The 21,035-nt window shown below is 38.2% G+C and overlaps 1 protein-coding gene across 3 annotated transcripts in view; it reads left to right on the top strand.

Annotated features, from left to right (window-relative positions):
• The window catches only part of Ccdc141 (coiled-coil domain containing 141), a 224,298-nt gene that overhangs the window by 70,699 nt on the left and 132,564 nt on the right, over positions 1–21,035 (top strand). For all 3 annotated transcript variants that reach the window (XM_063259378.1, XM_063259379.1, XM_063259380.1), the window contains 2 exons: positions 6,831–7,084; positions 20,064–20,180. In XM_063259378.1, coding sequence (XP_063115448.1) covers positions 6,831–7,084; positions 20,064–20,180 — 371 coding nt within the window. The remainder of the gene's footprint in view (positions 1–6,830; positions 7,085–20,063; positions 20,181–21,035) is intronic.

The raw sequence follows: 21,035 nt of genomic DNA, 5'->3' as shown, positions 1-21,035 counted from the left end.
TGTATAGGAATTTTTTTTTATTTAAAGAAAGACAAAACAAAATAGAAAACGGGCAGAAATAGTACATAGTTTCAAAGAAAAGAAATAAACAGTAATAAATCACTAGTTGATGTATACATATTGTCACCCCACAAATAGTTGTTCAAGATACAAAGATGGAAAATATAAATGGGAATTCAACCAGGGAAACTGCAAACAGTTCTGTTCAACATCCAACAAAAGCTAAGTAATATGGCTATCAATCCTATGCACTTAGACCTGTACGCATTTATCCATATCTTCATTTATGTTGACAGCTAACAAAACTTATTAGATTAAAATCCTTCTGAACAAAGATTAATAATATTGCTGGATTTCACATCATAACACTCTGGAATCAGCACTGGGTCCTGCAGTGCCCCTTTCTTTCCTTCGAAGTATTTGTTTATTTCATCATGTGGCATAAGATCAGTTCTCATAAGCTGTTTATAGATTTTACACAAGCATGAGTCCTAATATGTACTTCTATCCCTTCTTTGTTAGAGGGAGAAACAGATCATACTGGGACAGAACTAAACTTATTCCTATCCACAAAACTAAGAAGACATAAATCTGCTGTATAAGGAGTTCTACCATGGTCACTGTGCTGTTTCTTGTTATCATCAACTGAATTGGCTATATCATCAGATAAAGTATAATTGAACATATCAGTACATAACAGAATTAATAGAAATACAACTTTGTAGATAATGTAGAGCTACAAAAACAGGTAGTAATCAAATAAGAATGGATATCATGGTGAATCATTGTCATTTTCAGTATAGTTGTCCATACTCCTCAACTTGATACCAGCAACCTAACAGTTTTGAATAAAATCTGTCAATAATAAGCAGCAATCAAACAAGTCAGATTTAACTAAGATCAGTCATGATACAACAGTATAAGTCATACAGGGATCCTGATTGAGTTAATAGAAAATTAAAGATGACTACTGTGCTATGTCCTGATAACTTCAGGACAGTTGTGCCCTCAGATCCAGTGCTTGTATACAAACTAGGATGGAACAAGTTACAACCAAGCAGAGTAGTGCGAATAATAAGGGTTTTAATTCCTGATACACGATTAGCTATATCTTCTGCTGCTTTTTTTTTTTTTTGAAGACTATTCCTCCTCTTTACTCCCTCAGAATGAACTGTGTATTTTTGGGTTTCTCCACCACTCACAATTTTGTACTAGGGGGGCAACCTGCTATTTACCTAAGTGTTTCTGAACTTTCTCACTCCTAGGCTGGATTTCTAGTTATATTTCTTCATTTTTCAAAGCCTGTCTGTTCAACCTATCCATAAATACTGGTCTAGTTACCCCTATTACTCTCTGGTTCCCTATCATATCAAGTTCCATTTTCTCATATTTGATTTTGGTCCATATAATCTTCTTCAGGCTAATTATATTTCTTATAAAGAGCTTCTTGGTGGACTCTACCTCTTGATCCACTCTGCCTGTGGTTCTCTCTTTTGTCCCTTAAGTTAGTGTATCTAGGCCATCTATATTAGAAATTATATCCAACCTTCTTTGCCTCATTTCTGTTGTGCTCTTTTCCCATCATTAGTTGTCTATTTGTCTTCTTCATTTTGCTTTCTGCCCCATTCATTGTAGCTTCTCTGCCACTGTTTCTGGAATCCTGGTACTTTTCTCTCTCTTTAGAATGTCCTGCAATATTCTCTGTAGAGTTGGATTGGTGGTTGCGAATTCCCCCAGTTCTTCTTCATCTTGGAAGCACCTTGTTTCTCCATTAATTTCTAGGGACAATTGTGCAGGATATATCAATCTTGGCTGGAGGTTATTGCCTTTCAAGGCTTGGATTATTTCGTCGTATGCTCTTCTCAATTTGATGGTTTGTGCCGAGAAGTCTGCTGTAATTCTGATGGGTTTTCCCTTGTAAATGATTTGTTTCTTGTTTCTGACAGCTTTTAATATTCTGTTCTTATTTTGGATTTCTGGAATCTTGATTATTATATGCCTGGGTGTAGTTCTGTTTTGATTGTAGGTGGTTGGAGTTCTGTATGCTTCATTCATCTGAGCATCTTTTCCTTTTCCTATGTTTGGGAAGTTTTCCTTAATATTTCTGTGAATAGCCTTTGCAGTTCCTTTGTTTGGACCCCTGCTTCTTCATTTACATTCTTTGTTCTTAAATTATAGATCCTCTTGTCATCTTCTAGCTTTTGTGTTGTTATTGCTTATTTCCTTGTCATTTTTAAGAAGTCTTTCCTTTCATGTTCTCGCATTACAAACCTGTCCTCCAGTTCAGATAATCTAACCTTAGTTTCTTTCAAGGTATTATTTCAGCTTTCAATAAAGTTTTTAGTTTCCTGGTAATCTCTTTGAATCTGCTTCATGTATTCTATGTTTTCTCTTATTTCTTCATCAAACAATTCTCCCCTTTTTTTGTTCTTCCATTCTACCATCTGTTTTTTCTTGGGAGGCATTTAGCATTTCTTTAATTATTCTATTTATATCTTGCTTTACTTGGTTAAACTTGTATTTATATCTTGCTTTACTTGGTTGAACTCATATATGAGTCCCTGAAGATATCACTTTATGTCTATTGGTGCCATGCCTGATATTGCAAGTTTTCTGTCCTCATTCTTCTTTGCATTTACCTTTCCTGGATTAGTGTTCTCAGGATTGGGGACTGAGGACCCTTTCTTGTTGTGTCCTCTTCTCATATTTTTTTGTTCCTTCCATACAGGCATATATATGAGGCCCAGTTTCTTTCTTTGTCAGTTTCAGTTTGTCTAAAGCATGCTGAGTAGCTGGTCCTATCCACTGCAGTGTACTAGGAGGTATACACCTGGGAAGCCTATATTGGGTCCACCCCTCCAGGTCAACCCACTGAAGGCTTTCTGCATTAGGGTGCACTGTCAGGCATAGGGACTTGGTTAGGGCTAGCCTATTGGGCCTCAGTCCATGGCATCACCCAGGTCAAACACTCCCCACCAATCTCATTTGAGAGGGGAATATGTGACTGAAGTCACTGCAGTGCCCTGTTCTGGCCAGTCTGCCCGTTCCCCGAATGTCCTCTATTGGAACCTCTTTGTCTATGAAGGATCTTTATTCCTCTTACTCACCACAGGTCAATGCAGGGTTCCTTGCCAGCTCTGTTCTCAGTTCGGTTTGTCGATTCCTGCTCTCAGAGTGTTCATGTCTCCAGTGCGTTGAAACTAGCAGGCTATCCCAGCCGTGCCAATTCAGGCACGGCAGTGGCAGCACGTTCAATCTGCGAATTCAAGCAGCGGCACCAAGATTTTAGCTGCTCCAATCATAGCACTGGGATTGCATTTCCAATTGGTTTCTCTCAGCTTAGTTTATTCCTGGGTCGGCAGGGTATATATCCCTCTGCTTGGTACTCCCCATGCTGCACCATTCCTGGAATCTAAGCTGGCTATCTCAGAGAGCCACTGTAGCTGCTGTTATCTATCCACCATCTTTTCAGTCAGCTCCTGTATAGGAATTATTATAAAATGTAAATCAATATTAATTTTTAATACAATGAATGAAACTATGAAAACATTACATGTCTATCCACTGTATGATACAAAGTATTATTTCAACAAGTTTTCATTTGTGTATGTAGAAGTATATACTCTTTAAAATAAAGGAACTATAAAGATTTTGTGTTCTTGAAGACTGCCAAGATTTCTAGACAGTTCACCTGAGAAAAAAAATCACATCATTTTGGGTGATTCACTGATAGAATAAATAGGTAGGAAAATGTAAACTATAAAAATGACAGATGTGAGAAACAGACTGGAATGGCCATGGGACCTGGCAGGGGAACTGAGGGAGGCTACTATAGTAGCCAGTAACTGGCTGATTGCAGCCTTGGGTTATCTACAGGTGAGCTCTGACTCCAGAAGCTGTAGCCTCTTGGTACCTGCTATACTATTTTGGTAGAAACCAGGCCAGAAAACCGGACAGAATGCAAATTGAAAGTTTGGCCAATTATATACATATTTCAAGAGGCTAAAGTAGTTGGTCCAAGCCATTATCAGCCTGCAGTACCCCTAAAGTGGTGCTTTTCTCTCTTATTTGAAAAGTCTCACATGTGAAAAGCAGTTACAAGAGGAATAGAGAAACATGTAGGAGTATTCAGTTATAAGAAGAAATGCTGCTGCCTGCTTGGACTTCCTCTGTGTGTGTGTGTGTGTGTGTGTGTGTGTGTGTGTGTGTGTGTGCATATCTATGTGTACACGGATGTGTGTGCGGCTGTTCATAACAAGTTGTACAATAAAAAGGAAAAATCTCTCACTTTGTAAAAGGAGAATAAGTCATCCTGATTACTACACTACAGCTGAACAAATTAAAACTCTCCAGTTGACAGGTCCGCTATAACCTGCCTTCTCTTCCTTCTCCATTTGTCTCTTTTACTTCTCCATAACAACTTGTCCCGTCCCTCTCCTCATCTTATTTATGTTTTCCTCTATTTCTTTGTTCTGGAGATTTATTCTTATTTTTAAAATTCTCTCTGACTGTTCTTGTCCTGTTTATGTTCTCCAATTTTTCTGCCCTGAGTCAAGTCCTGGGTTGGCTCAGTGGTTTGTTTGCTTTCATCAGTGAGTCTCACTCAAATTGCTCAGGGCCCACACTCATGCCTTTTTGCTGTAGATGCCACTACCTAACATTTTATTGGACAGATCTAGTTCATGTGGGGGAAACTACTTCAAATTATTTCATTTTTACAGTGTATTTGCTTAACTCATTCTCCCTACTAGGTCCACTGACTAGTGGCTTAATTCCCTCTGCCGATTCATTGCTCAGTAGTTAGCTGCTGTGTTAGAATTCTGAAGTTGAAAAGCGCCACAGAGCAGAAAGAACAGGACTAATAATCCCTGGGCTGGGATTTAGGGCTGGTGCAGCCCATTTGAAGCATGTGATACTTGATAAGGTACATACTCTAGCTCATCTCCACTGTGCTTCTTACCCTAAAAATGAAAAGCAGTTTCCAGGCAGAACATACTTGTAATCCCAGCAGTCTGGGGAGGCTGAAGCAGGAGGATTCCGAGTTCAAGCCCAGTGTAGACACTCAGCAAGATCCTGTCTCAAAATAAAAGGAATAGAAAAAGGGCTGGGGTTGTAGCACAGAGCAAAGGCCCTCTCCTCTAATACATTTTATCCCACTCAAGAATTCTGCAAAATTATTAAACACTTCTCCTTTGCATTTTCAGACAATGACAACATTATTTTAAGTGTGTGGGGGGAGCACAAGGGTGAGGTGATATATTTAAAAAGGATTTCTGTGGTCAAAGTGTGGAGAATGGGCGAATGGACTGAAGAGGGGATACAGCTAGGAGAAGCTGTAAGAGTCTAGGTAGCAGACACTGCTTTCAGAAGCAGGATGGAGAGAAGTAGGCAGATGCAGAACAGCGGGAATAAATCACGAGTCTCGGATGCAGGAGAGCGATGCATTATGGACGCCTCCTGGCTTCCACTTCTGGCCTGTGAGCAGTGGACAATTTCCCAACTGTTCCTGCAACTGACCCTCAAGCCCTGATATCCAGGGCTCTGTTCTTGGCTCTTTTCCCCTTGAATTTTTTTCCCTTTGGTTTTAATTCAATTTTCAGTATTAAAAATCTCAATTCTGCCAGAATTCACTCCAGAGATCATAAATCAATGGTCCATTTGACAGGTAAATTTGCTTTATCTTGTTGGATTTTTAAAAATACAAGTTACAAAACATTTAAAAATTTTCACTAAAAAACTCTGTGTTTATAACTCCATAAGCAATCGGAAGCCCCATTAACCATGGCCCCATTTTCCTTCTTGCTGGCAGCAGGTTCAGAATGGCAAGCTGAGGAGTGAGAGCTGGCCTGTTAGACTGAACAAGTGCTGTCCACCTTGCCATAGTCTCTGGCATCTAAGCACCTGCTCACCTGTCAGTGAGGTTTTGTTTGCCCGGGGCCGGTGTTTCCCTTTGAACCTCACGTTTATCCCTGTCACCTCAGGCTGTAAAATACTGTGGGGAAAGCAGGTGCCATAGCCAGAATCACACCACTAAAGACGGGAAACAGGCCAAAGTCCCAGTCTTTCCATTCCCTATACAGAGTCATGCTATTCCTGAATTTTAATACCTAGCTGCTGGCAGTTGGTGCTATAGTAATTTTAGGCCAAGATGTTTGGTCAGAAATTAATGCATAAGGTGTGTTGGGAAATATAGGGAATATTTAAAATTTTTAGAACTTTGTTACAGTGGAAGAACCATTGCTATTATGCCCTTAAAATACTCCCCCTGGCTATACAAATGTTTATTCCATTGTTTTGCCCCTTTTGGAAGCTGCTCTGGAAGTCTTCTTTTTTGAGTGTCTTCTTTTTTGAGTTGCACTGATGTGGCTCCCTGGATGTCCTGAATTCATTCAAAATATTTACCTCTCATGTTCATTTTGACTGTAAGGAAAAGCCCAGAGTCACATGATGCCAGATCTGGTGAATGAGGAGGATGAGCACACACCGTATGGTTTTACAGCCCTGTATTTCCCTTGGATGGTACCGGCCAGCAGCGTTCATCGCATTTGTAAAAATCGAATCTCATGAAGACTCATGAAAAAGTATTTCAGGACTGCTTTAGAAAGTGGCAAAAATAATGGGATGAATGTCTTAGAAATATAGGAGAGTATTTTGTTGTAGATAAATAGTATTTTGTTGTGTCTTTTGCTGTTTATATTCTAAAAAATTTAAACATGCACCATGTATTTTGATCACCCCTAGAATTTTTTACATATGTTTTAAATTATATGAAAGATCTGAATATTGCTATGTTACAGTTTGCTCATCTCACTATTCTAATTTTCTTCCAGAACTCCTAGAACGATCTCTAGCCCTTTTAAATAAAAGTCAACAACTCACTGACTTCATAGAACAGTTCAAGTGTGATGGGCCTTACGTGAATTCTGAGCTGGTTCAGGGAGCTCGGAGCAGTTGTCTGAAGATTGACAGCCTCCTTGAACTTCTGCAAGACCGGAGAAGGCAGCTGGACAAGCACCTGCAGCAGCAGCGGCAAGAATTGGCTCATGTTCTACACATGTGTCTGTGGAACCAACAAGAAGACCAGGTGACCCCAGTGGGCATGGGCTGGTACATCACCCTCTGCTACCTGCTCATTATATGGGTCAGCTATGCCCTGATCCCTATGGGACAAGGTCTTGTTTGGCATGATCAGATCCTTTCATTTTTGGTCCAAAAGTCTTTCCTTAAAATGCCATGTTGTTTCCCCAAGTGAGAACAAATATAAACTCAAATATTTCTTATTTGCTTTCAGTATAATATTGATTTTCTGAATGGGAGAACGTCTCTGAGAGGTTTTGAAAATAGCTGGGTTTTATTGTTGGATTATCCATTTCACTTTCTCACAGATCACTACTTTGAGGCACAATTGTTTGCAATTCTGAAATGCTACTTGTAGTTTTCTGGAAAGTTGGAGGCACCAGGGCACTGAATTGTGTTAGATTGCTGCAAATATCATTTTAAATTTCAGTGATCTCAGAGCAGAGGCAGTGTTTTTAGAAGACTGCTTTGTTGCCAAGGAGGAAATATGATATTGGTGGATGTCTGGACATTCAGGCATTAGAAAGCTTTCAGGATTGGCGTGACTGCAGGAAGGTTGCGACACATGAACTGACTGAAGACTCAGCTCTGATAAGTCATCACTGTGCTTGCCCAGTCCTTCCCTTCAAGCATCTGAGGGCCACTGTGGACAGAATTCTTTTTGCAAACCCCCATCTCAAATAGGTGACATATTTACTAGAACATTTCCATTGCCCAAATCTGAATAGATTAATCTTTAGATAGAAATGATATGGAGAGAGCTCTTTTGTTCTGGATGCCCAGGAAAGAGATCTTTTCATATTTTAGATTTCTCTGATACACACTGGAGGGACAGACATACGGCTGGGAACAAAGATAAGGTGAAACGAAGCTTTTTCTTGTTTCAAGATACCAAAAATGGACTTAAATGATTAATGTTTGAGCTGGCAATGATTAAATATATTCTGTATGCCAGGTCATATTATAAGTGTGGGAGGGTGCACTAGGCACATGGCAAAGTCTTTTTCTTCTATGAATTTTTTATGTGTTTCTTAACCTTGCCATTGCTGACATTTGCTGCTAGGTGATTCCCGATTGTGGGAAGCTGTTCTGCACCAACTATCTGCTAGTATAACATCCCTCATGTGGGGCATAAAAGTGTCTCCAGACATTGTCCAGTGTCCCCTGGGAAGCAAAATTAACTTCAATCAAGAATCGCTGCTATAATGTGATGACAAAGCTATAAAATAAACATGAACGGTGATACGTGCTATTAGAAGTCAAATAGGACAGTGAATTCTGACGTGTATTGCTCTCCTATTAATCAGCTAAGCTGCTCTCAGGGTTGGTACAGAGCAGAGAGCCAAATGCAGACACCTCCAGGCATGTGCTCATTTGCTTATGTTTCCTTAGCTCCTCTCTGAGTCAGCAGGCACTTTCTAAGCTACCTCTGCCTTCCTCACCTTTGCCTTGACTGTGGAGGCCCTAACTTGCCTCTGGGTGGCTTCACCTGCCAACTCTTCTTCCTCACCGTTTGGTCCCTGTGCTCACCCACCTGTATGTGCTCATTACCTGAAGTACTATCATCCAACACAATCAATTACAGATACTGTGACAGAACAAAGGGTCGTATGCCCAGGGCAAGAATCAACATAAAATACTTTGTCAGACAACTGTTGGTGAAGTTCTTTACATAATAAGTGTCTTTCACATAGTAAGTGGGCCTGATATACCTCACTCCTTTCTCTCTGTCTCTTTCTGTCCCTTCCTGCCCTTCATTCTGATCTGTCATGTTCCCAGAGCTTCTGTCCCCTTATAGAAACTCACTTGTCTCTTTTTGTTCTTGCATTCACAAGCCCAAACCTCTGCCTCTGTTGCTTTCATGAATACACTAACACTCCTGTTGTGTTATCAAACAGAGGAGATTATCTCCTTTAATCCTCAACCTCATGTATTCACACTAACACAGAGACCTTTTCTCACCAAAGAAAAGGCTCATCCAACAGGCTTCCCAAACACAGAAAAGATTTGCCAACCATGAGAAAGAATGTAGTCAGTTTTACTTATTTTTAAGATAGCGTTTTGCCTCCCATGACTGTGGCCATAACATCCACTCGAATCCACCACAGTTAAAAAGAAAAGAAAAACACATGACTCTTCAGGAGAGTCAAGAGAAATCTAGACATTTTGTCAAGTCTGGAAACCTGAAAATGTTTGTTAATAAGTAAAGTAAGCTATTATAAGACAGTTGATCGGTTCTCTAACTTAAAAGAACTCATTTTTCTTCTTCTTTTTTAATAGTAGGTTATGTTTTAAAAATTGACTTCACCTTTTAGAACAGTTGTAAATGAAATAAAAAAGTCACACAGTGCAATATATATACTGGCTTCCTCGAAATCTGCTTCCTTTTTAAACCTTGAAACTCCTCTCTCACCCAGCACAGAGCCTTTCCCCCCAGGGCTTAGCATTAATGATGTTATACATTTCAACTCTTTTCTTAACTTTCCTTGAACTAAAATTAATTATAACAATAAAAATTAATACTATTTTTAATATGAGCTATCAACACATAAGCTAGTAATTTCCTCCTATGTACTCTCTAGGCCCTTAGAGACCCATGTTACATTTTCGCCTGCTAACAGCAGTGTGAGCCCTGGAGTAATTAATAATAATAATTGTCCTTTTGTGCTTGTAAGAGCACAGATTCTGGGACCAGACTATCAGTTGCATTTTAGTCTTGCCTCCATCACTTAGCCATTGAGTTACTGAGTGATTATTTAAATTTTCTGAGGCTCAGTTTTCTCTAATGATGTATATTATAGTAGTACTTACATTCAAATGTTATTAAGATGATAAAATAAGTTATTATATGTCAAGTGCACAGGACAGTTCTTGGCACATAGTAACTGCTTTTTTCATCTTATCTGAGAAGGACAGAGAAGACCCAACATATTACATGCTGTCTCATTCCTACTGCCCTTCTTTTCATCTCTAACAGCATCTTATTTTGCAAATAATCTCCACCATGCACTCATGTAAAGCTTGGTCTTAAATTGAAGGCCAATTTCATGATTTGCATTCACAGGATATGATCAAATGAGTCACTTTTATAATATTAACAGCCATACTTGCTCAATAGGCACTTGATTAATGACGTAAAACACACAAAAAAGATCATTTCTTCTTCTTGCTTGTGAGTTAATAATAATAATTTGTTAGAAATGTGGAGGTTGCTGTACACTCTGATGATTGCACTAGCATTTTGGCATACTGTCACTTGTCAGGCTTTTATTCAAGCATGGGCCCCAAAGCACATTTATTACCCAAGTGCACACACATTTATTAAAGAAACAAATGAATTAACAAAAATAATTGGAATCCACCTCTCCATATTGTATTGCAACCTGGCTTGAACTGAACAAATCATAGACATATTCTTGTGTCAAAGTAGACTAAGTAATTTTAATGGCTATGTACTGTTCTCTTATTTGAATAGTATATAATCCAATTTCAGTAATATTTTATTGACAAGGAAGTAAAGGTTCTGTAGTTTCTCAATGTTATAAATAGCAATTAATATTTAAAGTGTTGATAATTATGTGAACTAGAAAGTATTTTTAAATGTAGCAGGTGTAAGCAAAATCCTCTTACCTGAGTTTTTAAGTTTCCTTTGATATTTTCTTTTATACCTCTACTGCTGATGTAGTTATAGTGTTTAGCAGCAGGGACAAATGTGAGCCTGTTAGCAGTTTATATTCTATGGTGGGCATCTCTGGTTGTTCTGCCTAATAGCCTGGAGCATTATGGAGCCATACTTCATTGGAAGGTAAAAACTTTTTGTCAGTTCTGTACCTGTTTTGAGGGAGCATAGGTGCTGTCGAATTTTATATAGATAAAACATTAGCTGTCAGTCATTTTAACTACTTAAGAAAACGTGAAAATTAAGGGAGGAATTAGAACAAAGACCACTGATGAATAATAATGTGGATGTCTGAATATCTGATGAATCAAATCTCATACGGGCCATTTGAAAAATATAGTTAGAGCTTCTCAGTTTGTGAGTGCGTGTGGCCTAATGCTTTTGAAAAGGCCAGCTAATTTTCTTTTGAAAAGGAAATTAAATGACCAGCATGAGAGCAACTTTAGACTTAAGATATCTGCAGAAGAAATTAAGGAAAGCCACAGATCTTTCTATCTTAATTGGCATGTGATAGTCTAGCCCACATGATCATAGGATGTTTTTTCTTTACCCTTGTTTTCAGATGTAAAAGTATGCACTTGTTTTGCATTGAAAGATGAGCTGCTGCCCCTTGCAGCTCTCACAGTATCTTATTTTGCAGATAATCTGCTTTGTTAATGAAAATCAGGAGCAGCTTGGAGTATTGCGTGCATAATTAATTATCTTGACAAGAAGATTTATGAATGTAATTTTTCTCAATTGCTTCAATCAGACATAAGTGAGACAAGCAAATATATAAAACTAAGTTATTCATGCCTTCTTTGTATGAGATAGTGTCAGGACATCTAGAAGAATTAAGACATGACAGCAGAAAACCTTTTTGTCACACAGATCATATAACAATATAAGATATGCATTTTTAGTGGTGGGGGAATTATAATAATTCACATTTGGAAAATTTTGTAGTTTGTAATTCAAGTGCAACATACATCCTATTTGTGCAGTACATTCTCTGTCAATATGCAATTAAGATGATATCTCACATAGACATAATTAAAATGATGACCGATATAAGCACAATCGCAGGACACTAGTCTTGTACCTGTAAAATTGTGTATGCAAGTGAATATATTCTTTGGGACATGCTGACACTTTCTAACTAGAATTTAGAACTTGAATTTTTGACCACCTTAAATAAATGAGAAACCTATGAAATGTTGAAGTTCGTTTTTTTTTTTTTTAAATCTTGTTTTGAATGTGATTCGCAAATATTGTCTGGTTTAAAACCAAAATAACGGTAGTGTTATCTGGGTGATACTGCAGATCCAATAGTTTGGTCCATCAATAGTCATAAATAATTTTCCAGTCATTTGTGTAATAAAATCTACCACTGAATTTTCATCTTAGCACATAGGCTACCTCTAGAATTCTTTCTGTGGCATACCAACAGGAAACAGAAAGTATCTTAATAAAGTTTTGAATGTAGTACACAGCTTTATGACTTAGAATGCATGTAATCCATATTGCTTTCAATGGAACTGCAGATCACAGATAGTAATGAGGAATTCCCTCTAGATGATCAATGGCATAAAATCTTAACATGTTAACTGGATCCCACAAACATTCTCTAAACCTCCAGACATTCTGAGTGTCCCACAGTGTTCTGATGGATAAGAATAAATCCCACTTCATGGCTCAGCCTAGCTTATTCAACAGCTTTCTCTGCAAGACAGTTAAAAATAAACTGTACCCTCCCTAAATGTCTTAACCTTTTAGCTATTTTTGTTAGCTCATCTATACTTACTATAGTTGAGTATTTTTTCATGAAATTTAACTTGTCATGTCTGTAGTTTCCCTTCTTCTTTGAGGTTTCCTTTTCTATTCTTTTAGTTGTCCACAAGTTTTAAATAGAAAATTCCAGAAAAATGTTTAAATAACTTTTATTGCAGGAAATTATTATTATAGCTCTGTTTTTTTTCTGATGCCCCAGTCAAACTCAGGGCCTTGAAAGTATTAGACAAGCACTCTACCAGAGTGCTACATCTCTAGCCCAGTTCTATTTTATTATTAGTTATTGTGGTTTTTCTCTCCTTTGGTACCTACTTTATAAGTTAAACTTCATTATACATATTAGTAGACAAAACCTACATATACAGTTTGGTACTACCTGTGGCTTCAAGCATCCACTACGTCTTAGGACATATCTGCTGTGGATAAGGGGTGATGCTATACTGTTCATTTGAATGGCAGCTTAACATTTTAATTATCTAAACTCATGAATCAGTTGCAAAGGAGGATTTAAGACACATACAGTGGCTGAATTCCTTCTCAGAAGTGATGTGTGTGTTCCCTTCGGAAGGCTCAGCATTGCTGCCACTCTTCACACTGGTCGTGTGACAGAATTAGCTGCAGCAGCTTGAGCCATCTGCCACGCCCTGGGCTGCCTGTGCATCCCCTTTCCCTTCCCCGAACTCTGTCACCCCACCTTGGTGCCGGGATAATTGGCTTTCCTTTCCTCATCAGCACTGCCACCACCCCAAACTAGCCACGGAAAGGGGCTCTTTCTCTCCTTCCCCTACTTTTACAGCTCTAAAGACAAAACAAAGGCCAAATTACTTTTAGTACATTTTTATAGGGAGACTCATAAGCAGACAAAATAAATGGCACACTAAAATGGATGACAACCTCCTTAGTTTCTGGCTCTCATTTCTTCTAACAGGCAAGGGTTTAAACCAAAGCTTCTAAATCAAATCCACTAAATTGCATGATTTAGGAACTGGGATGGTGGTGCGAAAATATCAGACTTTGGTCCCACTGCTAATGCCTGTCTGTCTGTCTCTCTTTACCTCAGATACGCAGTGAATACAATTGACTAGATTTCCAGGCCTCTTATGGAATTCTAAGTAACACTGCAAAAGCCATCCCTCAGATATCTTTGGCAACATAACAGAAAGAAAGAGGAGAGAGAGAGAGAGAGAGAGAGAGAGAGAGAGAGAGAGAGAGAGAGAGAGAGAGAGAAATGAACAGACAAGAAAGTGCAAAATTCTGTATTTTATCCTAAAAAATAGATAAAAGAAAAAATGCCTCAAAGACGTTCTACTGCTGGGTGAATTCCCCTCAGTGAGTTGAAGGTAATGCTAATAATAAAGGTTTAGATCTGGCGATTTTCACTGTAGTACCAATTTTATCCATTGGATTGAACTGCTTTCTGCCATCAAGGAGCTGGAATTAAGGAGCCTGTCTAAACACAAGTAAGAATTGAGGGCAGAGTTGGGGAGGGAAGGGTTCAGTGACATTTTTCTTATAATATAGATGGTAGGAAAGAAATTCTATTACTACAAGTACATAATAGTGATACACAAATTATGTTAATACAATTATATAATGCAAATAGAAATATTTGAATACCTAATATAATTCTAGACAGGGAGAAAGACCATCTGTGAGGCCATGTATAGAAAATACAACAATGTATTTTCAGTTTCCTACTATCCATCAATCAGAAATCCTGGGCTTCATAGTTTGGGGAGACAGTAATACCTTCTAATGGACCTCAGTAATTTAAGGAGGGCTCTCAAATTCTTCAAAAGACTATCATGAACACTATCTTTCTCAAATCTCTGAGGCTAAGCTCAAATAATAATAGGCAAGAAATTAAATCAGTCCTAAACTTTATCAAGAAACAAAAACTTAATCTATAGTTTTTTTTTTTTTTTGTCTTTTTCCTTTTTATTGGTACCGGGGATTGAACTCACGACTGCCTGCTTGCAAGGCAGGCGCTTATGCCACTGAGCTAAACCTCCACCCCCCTTAATCTTTATTTTTTAGCAGTGTTAAAAAATAGTATTAATGACAAATCCAGTTTTGCAGCTTTTAGTTGCATTTATTTGTGATTCCAGAATCAGGCAGCAGTTCCAGACAAAAGATGGTCAGAATGTCCACACGGACAGGTTGTATTTATGCTGCTACAAAAGAAGTGACATGCAGAAAACTTAAGTGAGGCCCAGAGAGCTGGAAGGGGGACGGCTCACATCTGGCTTCTTTGGACAGGGTTCAAACAGCTGGCTGGCCCCTGGTGACTGACTGAGACTCAGCCTCTTGTAAGAATGGGTCACCGTTTGTTTGTATGTCTAGTTAGGTTATCACCTGCCAGGTATGGAGGAAACTTTAGGTATGGAGGCAGCTTGAAGCCAAACAGCTCAGCTGAATTGCAATGATTCTTCCAGCTCCCCTGCTCCCAATCTTTAGGTACAAATCTGAGCAACATGGTTTTTGTGCCTTTTCTAGTATACATTATCACCTAATGAAGGAAACGAATCCTGGAGTTCTAGTGACTGCCTGGTTAAATACAGAAAACAGTTGCCTGGATTGCCTCATAAAATAAGAGAACTGGTTGATCTGCTATTAAAAAAAAAAAAAAGAAAAGTCTACACTATGGGTACTAAAATATTTTCTATAATACGAATATCTTTTCAAAATCAAAGTGGACAATGGGACCTGTGTTTATCAGTACATGTAATTGAAAACACTTTAGTAGGTGTGTGCAATTTTGGTCACTGGAAGAAAGACTGCCAAAAAGTCTCCAGCTAAAACGATAAATAACTGATGCCTATTCTTTTTATTTTTTTGAACTCTAATAGTGATTGGTTATTTGACGAGAAGTGCTCTGCGTGTGGAAATGAAAATGAAAGTAATTTGAAGAGATTACCATCTTCCCTTAAGCATTTCTTTTAAGGTGGCTTGAATTGCTTATTGCTAGCTTGCTTCCTCCAGAATAGTTTTAAATAATGATCAGAAAACAAGATCCCATCTTAGATCTTAGGACAAATTACAAGAAAAAGAAACAGCAGTGGTTACTGGCAGTCTGATGTGTGGCTTCACCCTCCTGTCAGCCCGAGTTGTTTATCTGTGACCACCAAAGAGCATTTTCTGTTGCTTGCGTTGCCCATGTTCTAGTCTTGTCTTTGGTGTGGATTGTTTGGGAGCTGACCAGAGGCAGCCTTTGTTTACTGTCCCCTCTGCCTGTAACTGGTCTTCTTGATGAGCCCGACCCATACTTTCATTGTCCTCCGTGGTGCAGCATTTCTGTAGCAGCCTGATTATATATAGGACCCACATCCATGTTAGAATTAGGTTCCATAACTAGAGTCTCGCATTGGGTTTTTACAACTATTCATAAACATAGAGAAATGGGAACCACTTCTTCAGGAGTCTTTGCTTCTGCAAATGGATATGAGAAAGAAACACAAATCTACTGGATTGGAAGGCATAAATTCTGATAATGACATTACTATCCCCTCATTCCGGTATTTTTTTCTTGTTAGTTTTGTGAGCTCAGGCAAGTTACTTAACCTGTGTTTCTGTTTCCTCATTTGCTGAAAAGGCAAATGTCTCCATCACAGGAAGGATGTAAAGATTGGATGAGGTGACACTGTAGGCTGTCCAGAGTGGACCCTGCCACCTTTCTGGGAAGGTCGGATCGACTTCTCTGTCTTCACTCTTCTCGCCCAGCAGGAGTAGGGGTAAAAGGACCAACAAATAAAAACTAGTTCTTCTTTATTCAAAGTTAGTATCTTCAGTAACATTCTCTTCCAGCCTTCCCACTCAACCTGGTGCACTATTGCATTGTCTTTTGCAGCTTCAGTTCCCTGTATGAACAAAAGGTTCATGTCAAATCTAATCAGATAAAGGGAGGAGATCAGGAAAAGGAGAAATCCTTTTGTCTCCTCTGCTTTCCCTGAATCCTACTTCCTGGGCTTGCGCAATGAACTCAGCCAAGGAATTGCTTTGAAAGGATCATTTAGACCTTCCTTCTCTACCCCACTCTGTGGTCCATAACTGCTTACCAGCTGACATCTCCTTCTATTACTCTTCTGCTTCTGCTATTTTAAGTTTCTCTTAATTCAAACTAAGTTCTTAAATTTACATTTAATGTGTATGGATATTCTGACATCCTTGAATAACAGAACCATCCAATAAAAATATAGTGCAACCCACATGTGATTTCAAATATTCTAGTAGTGATTTAAAAAGTGAAAAGCCACTTAAAAAGTGAAAGGTAGTAATAGATTTTATTTAATAAAACATATCCAAAATACTATTTCAACAAGTCATGAAATACTGTCAGTTTTCATGAAATGTTTCATTGTCTATGGGATCCAATATGTGTTTTATACCTATGGCATATTTCAGTTTGGACTCCAAGCACTTGATGGCCATGTGCAATTATCAGTTGCTATATTGGGAAGTACACGTCTACAGCATTTGGCAGAATTTTTCCGGCACTCTTTTGTAACTCTTGAGGCAGCTGTTTATTTTAATCGAACATCCCTGATTCTCCTCTGCAACTCTGCTTGTATTCCTTTCTATCTCTTGTCACCTTCTGATGGATGCCATGACTCATAAAAAAATCTGTCGCACTTTTACTCTAAAGTAGTTCTATCTCCTCCGAGTACCTAGAAGCCATGTAACACTGATAGAATGACCAGAGGCACAAGGTGGGGACTGGGAAGAGAAAGGAAAAATGTGTTCATTTTCCCCTGTGGTCTGCCAACACCCAGAATCAAGTTTCCTTTGGATGATTTTGCTCTTCCTTCCTTTCCACGTCCTCTTAAGCTGTGACTCATGCTGTCATTCTGTTACAGGGACCACATTATACTGAAATGTCCCGAGGCATCATTTACCACACTAATCACTCAGGCTCTTGGACAGCAGCTGATATAATTTAAAAGTTTATAAAAAGTGCACTTGGAATATCTATGCAGCTGTCTGCAGTAACTACTTGCGGGATGCAATGACTGATTTACTGAGTGTCGGAGTATTGTGGGTGACAAGCCCTTGGTTATTTAGCATGTCTTATTTTAGCCCGAGAAGAACTCTGAAAGCCTATTTTGTGCGCATCCCACAGCGTACGTGGTAAATTTGATCTATGAGGCTGCTGTGTGTGTGTGAATGCCTTGTGATGAGATGTGGTACCCACACAATGATCTACTTCCATGTTATATGCCAACTTGTTTTATGTTTCATTCTAGGATTCATCTGACAGTAAAAATATCTTGATATGGAGAGTTAACATGCTTTAATAGGAAGATATGTGGAGAGAATGTACTGAATATCACCTCAGTTCTTCCTCTACATTCTGTTGTAGGAAATAGTATTGCTTTATGTGAAGAGTGCATTGTGGGATTTAAATAATATTGGCCCAATCTAGGAGATGAGGTCAGTCGACACCAATTAAAAATCAGAACAACTTACTCCTTCCCTGGCTTTCTTCATTGCATTACAAGCTTTTGACTTACAAAATTTAATGGGATTATCTGAGGGCTGGAGCTTCTCACCTGTTTTGGGAGATTAGCAAACACCTGTTGTATCATGTTTCATCCACTCAGCTTCTCTATTAACTGCCCCTTTTAAAGCATTGTTGAGATTTCTAGGTCCCTCCACTTTAAGAGTAAATAAACCTTGCTCCTAATGCTTAATAAAATAAAATAAATGATCCCTGAAATTTAGCTATGTGGATAATACACTGTACTTTGAGGGAAATCTTAAATCACTCTTCTGGTTGGTTTTATATGGATTTATAACTTTTGTGAGAAATTATTTTGTTTTATAAAAATTAATAAATAAAAGAATAAATTTTATAGGTCTTGGTAAAATATGTTCCAGGGGTTCTAATATTATATTATCTCCTTCTAACCGAAAACCAGAAAAGCAGATTGACTTCATGAATACAATATTTTAAATATAGAAACTACTACTAGATGTATATATTACCAAGTATTCTCAAAAAAATGAGGCATATTTCTTTTTTTTTGCCATTATTCTTTTTTTTTGCACTGATATTGAACAAATATTATGGATAACAAAGATTTGCAACTAAAAGAAAGCTGAGGAAGCTCCCTTGTTGGAAACTCCATGTTGAAAGATAAGGATTGGTGCAGAAATTTTGCTCGTGTTATCAACTTTGTGATATCAGCCATTTAATATTCCCGGAGGGTGCTATTCTAGGGGAGCCTCTAACTATTGGCTTTTGTGGTATGTGCATGTGTGGGGCACTTTTATTGTGAATTTCAGATGTAATTTAGCTTTCCTCTTAGCCTCATGCTTCATGTATTTCTCTATATTATAAGATTTGGAAAAATTTCTATGGCTATTACAGGCAGGACAACCAAGGTTTGAGAGAGACATTTTATCAGACTTAGACTGTCCTAGGGATGGGCTGGGAGGTATTCATTTTTCAGGTTTTAAGTCATTTCCCGGAGACAGGAGGGCAGGACTTTAGGTTCTCCAGTGAGGAAGCAGGACACAGTAGAAAGAAAATGGGCTTTGGAACCCTGTAGACTTTGTGACAAATCTTGACTCTGCCACTTACCACACGGTCCTGGCTATGCTGCTTAATTTCTTCAAAATTTACTTAAATTGTCTGAACAGTGATGTATACTTCTTAGACTTGTTGAAAAAAATAGAGGTGATGCTCAAAATCAACTAGAAAACTGTCTAGCATTTGGTACTCCCTAAAGAGTCCTGAAGATAACGCTGCACAGGATTTGATAGTAAAAAGCCCAACCCTCATTATTTATTTGAAATAAAGAAACTATCTTAAAGTCCTAAATATAGGTCCCATGTTAAACTATGGCATCATTTAAAAGTATGTAGTTTCAGATACTGGAGCAAAGTTCAGAGGTGGAGCACGTGTTAAGCTTATATGAAGCCCTGGATTCAATTCCTAGCACACACACATGTAAAAAGTAAAAATGTGTGCCTTCTTTCAAGTTCTTTGATATTTGTCCTTTTAGTAATGTGTATGACTTACACCATAAATTAAGGCTACATGACTGTGAGTCATGCCTTTACCCATTTATAATGTTGATGACTTTAATAACTTTTCCATTTACTTTCAGAATACAGATTTCTAGCAATGGCAGTAAACTACTTTTCAATTGTCTTTTTTATGGTGAAGATATAGCTCTACATACGCTGTTTAATATCTCTATGTAGTATTTGTATCCAGGGAAGAAGACATGTTTAAAAGAATACATGATTTATGGGCTGCTTAAGAATCCACTGTAGTTTTTTCCTTGAGATTTTGAATTATTTTCTTCATGCTATGTAATGTCATTTTAATACTTAAGGAGATTATTTTTTTCTTTAAGCACATAGAAGTTGAAATGATGAAAAGAAAAACTAGGTCATGTTAATATAATGTGAGATTAAATTCATATTAAGAAAAATTAAAAGAGCTTAAATTTTCAAAGATTGCAGAATTGGTTTCTTCTCCACTTGTCCTGATCACTTGAATTTTGATTTAGCCTTGTTGCTTCTTTCCTAGGTTACTTGTTGGTTTCAGAAAACGATGAGAGATTTGCAAGAGCAAAGTCTAGGTGTATCACTTTCAGACAATGAAGAACTGATTTCTAAACATGAGAAATTGATAATGAAAGCAAAGGTAAGAGACACTGTCCACATTAAAAATAATTTTTAAAATGCATACATTCCTCTTGAAATGCTTATATGAGTAATTTGGAGGGAAAAAAACTCACAAAAAACTGTCTTTGAATAACTTAACATTTAGAGAAAAGCTAATACCATCCTGCTCATTGCCCCAGCTCAGGGAATAATAATAAACAACAGCTTCTCCAATAATTACATCTTTTGACTAGTTACTATGCACCAGTTACTGCTTTAACTAAGTATATTAGGCACATTATTTAAATTATCACAGAATTACTAAGGGATATTTTTTGTTGTTGTTTTGTTTTATGGATTACATCTCCAAGGCTTGGAGATGCAAAGCAACTTGACTGCTGTCATGTGGCAGTGGCAGTGTTGGCTAATCAAGGCCCAAACTCTTAAACATCATACTTCACTCACTTTCTATGAAACTCATTTTGTCTATGCTGAGATCTCACCACATTTTTACTTTTATGGTTTCCAGGTATGGTTGGATCACTGTTCTCACATTTCCTTAGCTCCTTAACTTGCTTAAGCTTTGTCGATTTTGCAAAAACAAAGGCTGCCAGCCAGGCACTGGCTTGTGGGTGCGCGGAAAGTGCCAAAAGGGAGCCCCAAAGCCTGAGCAGCGCAGCGGCTTAGCCAGGGTCATGGCCCTCTGCCCTGCATCTTGTTAGCTGGAAATCAGACTCATCTGTGTGTGTGGGTGCTAAAACACTTTCCAAAGCGCTTTGCAGGAGCTTCATATTGCTCTACAAGAAAACAAAACTCCATCACAGTCGATCAAGTAGGTGCAATAGTTGGTGGTTGTAGGTAAAACTGCCTTGTGAAACTGGAAAATACTGGGCCA

Source organism: Cavia porcellus, unplaced genomic scaffold (genome assembly GCF_034190915.1).
Source record: "Cavia porcellus strain 051 isolate PalLab524CR breed Dunkin Hartley unplaced genomic scaffold, mCavPor4.1 scaffold_12, whole genome shotgun sequence".
NCBI classification, from domain to species: Eukaryota; Metazoa; Chordata; class Mammalia; order Rodentia; family Caviidae; genus Cavia; species Cavia porcellus.
This window is presented reverse-complemented; position numbering and strand designations above follow the sequence as displayed.